At 43.8% G+C, this 3,624-nt stretch overlaps 1 protein-coding gene across 1 annotated transcript; it reads right to left on the bottom strand.

Annotated features, from left to right (window-relative positions):
* Window positions 1–743: 743 nt before the first annotated feature.
* Window positions 744–3,379, bottom strand: IL20 (interleukin 20). The gene is given in 5 exon segments (XM_030873080.2): window positions 744–818; window positions 1,866–1,940; window positions 2,607–2,759; window positions 2,870–2,935; window positions 3,224–3,379. Coding segments are annotated over 5 exon segments (525 nt in total).
* Window positions 3,380–3,624: the final 245 nt, after the last annotated feature.

Here is a 3,624-nt window from a genome sequence, read left to right as displayed (position 1 = left end):
GGTTCTCACTGGCATCTTCCTTCCCCAGAGAAGCAAGAGGTCCCTAGGTAATATGAGATTCAAGCTCATCCCCACCATTGTTTCTACTCCTGAAGCATTTTCAAACTCCAAGCAGATATCATACGGAGAAAACTTTATTTGTAAAAATACATTCTGGCCCCAGAGGATTCCATAAATGGAAGATACACAAGTCTGGGGTTTGGGAGTTGAGTAGGGGTGGTCAGTAATTGTAAGACAAGCCTGTAATTTCACATCAGAAGTTCTTCTTCCACAACCCACGCTTAGTAGCCATTGGTTCAGTTTTAAGTATCTCTTAAAACACTGGTGGTCAGTAAACATGTCCTTAATTTAATAAAATTCTAGCCACTCCTCTAGAATTTAGAAGGTTTGTTTACTCTACGAAAAACCTGCTCTAGTTGGGCTGTAAATATAATCTGTGAATTGTTTTTAAAAGTCTCATCTTCAAATATAAAAATAAATAAGTTAAATAGCAGAAATAAATATATTAACTAATAAATACACTCAACAGTAAAAAAGATCTTATTAAAATCTGATAAAACTCTAGATTAAGAATAGGAACACATGAAGATAATCACAATAAGGAAACAAATAATAAATAAATAATATACACAGTGACCAGCACTAAATTATACAAAAAGAGATGGTGGTTTGGGGTCATGCCTCCTGGGTACTGAGGGCTGGGAGTCTGGGCCCAGAATACTCTCAGAAGCATCACTTTCTTCCTAGTCCATCTCCATCCAGCTCAGGAGAATGTCTAGCTCCCCCAAAGCCTTCACCACTGCTGCCTGAGGCTGAAGCTGGAAGATACCAAGTGAAGTGGTGAGCAACTCATAAAGAGACAATGTGGGCTCCAAGGTTAATCCTCTCCTTTCACTGGTAGGTCTACTGGAGATTGTAAACAGAGCATCTTTTTCAAAATGAAGAGCTCGAGAGACATTATGGAACCTCAAGATCTCACAAGAGGGAGGAAAAATCATTGAGTCCAATCACCCGAGTCTTACATAGAGAAACTGAGGCCCGGGGGGTAGCAGAATTGGAACTACAACTCAAGCCTCTTGAATCACAGAGATCAAAGTAATTAGGCTGTTTTTTAAAGAAAGATGTGTGTGTGTGTGTGTGTGTGTATGTGTGTGTGTGTATGGGTTGCCTGCTGTGCATCCTTCAATGGAACAAATATTTATTGTGCTAAGTAAGCATTGGGCTGGCTAGGGACTCAGAAATGAATGACACCGTCACTACCCACAGGGAATTCACAGTTGAGTGAGGGAGACAGGCAGAAGCAGGCAATTAAAATGTAGTGTGGGAAATAGATGATGGGGTCCCCACAGGATGACAGGAGCACTTAACTCTGAGAGAAGTAGCCAGTGCCTTCCTGGAGGTGATGCCTAGGCTGAGTCTTAAAGGATGAGTAGGAATTAGTGAGTGTGGAGCAGACTCCGGCCTTCCTGGCAGATGTGCAAAGGCATTGAGGTGAGAAACAGCATGGCACGGGCATGCATGAAATTGTGAGTGACTATTTTGAGGGTATGTACAAGCATATGAATGATGGAAAACTATCGCCTCTAGTTTGTGTAGTTGAAAAGTTCAGATGTCTCTGGAGTGAGTGACTTGATGGAATCATGGTTATTCCTTCTTGACTCCCAGAGCATCTTGCAGAGACAGCACCTTTCTAGAGCCTGAATGGGTATCCCCTGGGTTAAAGAAGAGGGACAGTCCACATGACCTCAGAGGGCCATTAACCTGAGGGCTGTAACATTTCTTTGAGTATGAACATCTATCACACCCATCTATGATTTCAGTTCTAAAAACACACTCATCCCAACCAAGGCCAAAACTGCATATACCTCTTCGTAGTGGCTCATAAGCTGGCTGTATTTCTCCATTGCTTCCTCCCCACTAGGGCATGTCATATGGGCATGCTGAAAAGAATACCAAAGAATGATAGATTTTATTAAAGATTCTGATTTTCTGCCCTTGCCATTGACACGAAGTAGGTGGAAGTTCTATTCTTTCACCTATAGAAGTCTTTTCAGACCTCCTTATTTAGGATCATTAAACTGATCACCAGCTAGAAGAGGAAGCATATAGAGCTCATTGTTTCTTTTTAGAAACAGGCAGCACTGAAAGAGTTTGTGATCACTGTATCCCATCTGGCCTACACCCCCCAACCCAGTTCTAGTCTAGCTCCCTCCAGAGAGCCCCCATGGGAAAGAGAATTGGATTCCTAGGTCCTATCTTGAGATTGAGTCCGGTTGTCTGCTGATTAGCTGCCTGGACTCAGTATGCACTAGTATGCCACAGGATAACTCACCTACAGAAGAAGCATAATTTCATGGATACTAGGAAATTATCAGTGACATCAAATAGGTAGCACTTTATAGTTCTGTAGACATTTTGCATGAAGCTTGTATTCAAAAGTAAATATAACCGAGTTCTTATTACCTAGTCACATGGCTCAACACAGATTATTAGAACTCTTGGACTCAGTTCTTCCATCCATTAAATGGGGCTAAGAATGAGCCTGATTGCTAAGTCCTTGAAGCTATGTGCTGAGGTGGATCCTTTTACCCAAGACCCTTAGTCACACAGAGACAGAGGTCCTTCTTGATGGTAAGAAAAGAGTTGGCGAGACCGCTGATCTTCTGGAGGATACGGTGGTCAGGGGTCTGTTAGTTTTTGAATACTCTGTCCAGGTAGAGTCTCAGTATATGGCGGAGGAGGCAGCACTGACCTGCAGGCTACGAAGAAGACTGGCGTGTTGGTGGGCGGAGGGTGTCCAGGGACAAGGGTGCTGGAGATTCCCCCGACTCATATTTCCTCCCAGAACTCATACAGACCAAGCATGTACCTTCGGGTCTTGCAAAGGCTGAGTCTTCCTCAAGATTCTGAGGTCAATGATTTCATCTTTGGGTTGCTAAACAGAGGAAGGCAAGATGAAAAAGTACAGGTTAGTAACTGTTGCCAGGATCTTAGACATCCAGACCTCCCATCCCCTCCCTGCCATGGCACAGTGAACAGAGTCCCTCTCCAAAACACTTTTGAATTATGAACTACAGATATTTCCTGGGAACACATCCTCCTGGTAAGGAGTCCCCAGCCTGCCTCTTTTTGTGATCCCACTGCTGGGGGACAGAGAAAAATAAGAAGAAAAGTGGGGAGGCAGTCACAAAGTGAAAGGTGGGGTCCTTCCCTCACATAGCACTCTGTCCTGTATCTCTGAAAATCCACTTCGAATTGCCTGAAGAGTTGTGGTGATCACACAGCTTCCCAAATGGAGTGTCTTCAGCCTGGCAGAAGGTGTCCAGAAGACATAAAACACAGCAGAAAGAAGGCAGAGGGGAAGACCAGAGCCTTTCATTCTGGAGACCAGGAGATTCTGGAGCCAGATTCTGGAGACCACAGGAGCTAAGAATTCAAAGGAAAGAGCATGACTTATTGATTTCCCCATCTCATGTCTTAAGAAGCCAGTCCTGTCACCAGGGACATGCCTTCCCCAGTCCCCGATATCCCCTGGTGAAACTTAATAGCTTCATCTGACTTCAGATGGTCTGGCACATTCATCCAACTTACTAAGAAAAAGAGAAGAGAAGGCTTCGGGTGCTT

Source organism: Globicephala melas, chromosome 1, assembly GCF_963455315.2.
Source record: "Globicephala melas chromosome 1, mGloMel1.2, whole genome shotgun sequence".
NCBI lineage: Eukaryota > Metazoa > Chordata > Mammalia > Artiodactyla > Delphinidae > Globicephala > Globicephala melas.
The sequence above is the reverse complement of the archived record's forward strand: the minus strand, read 5'-3'. Positions and strand labels throughout refer to the sequence as shown.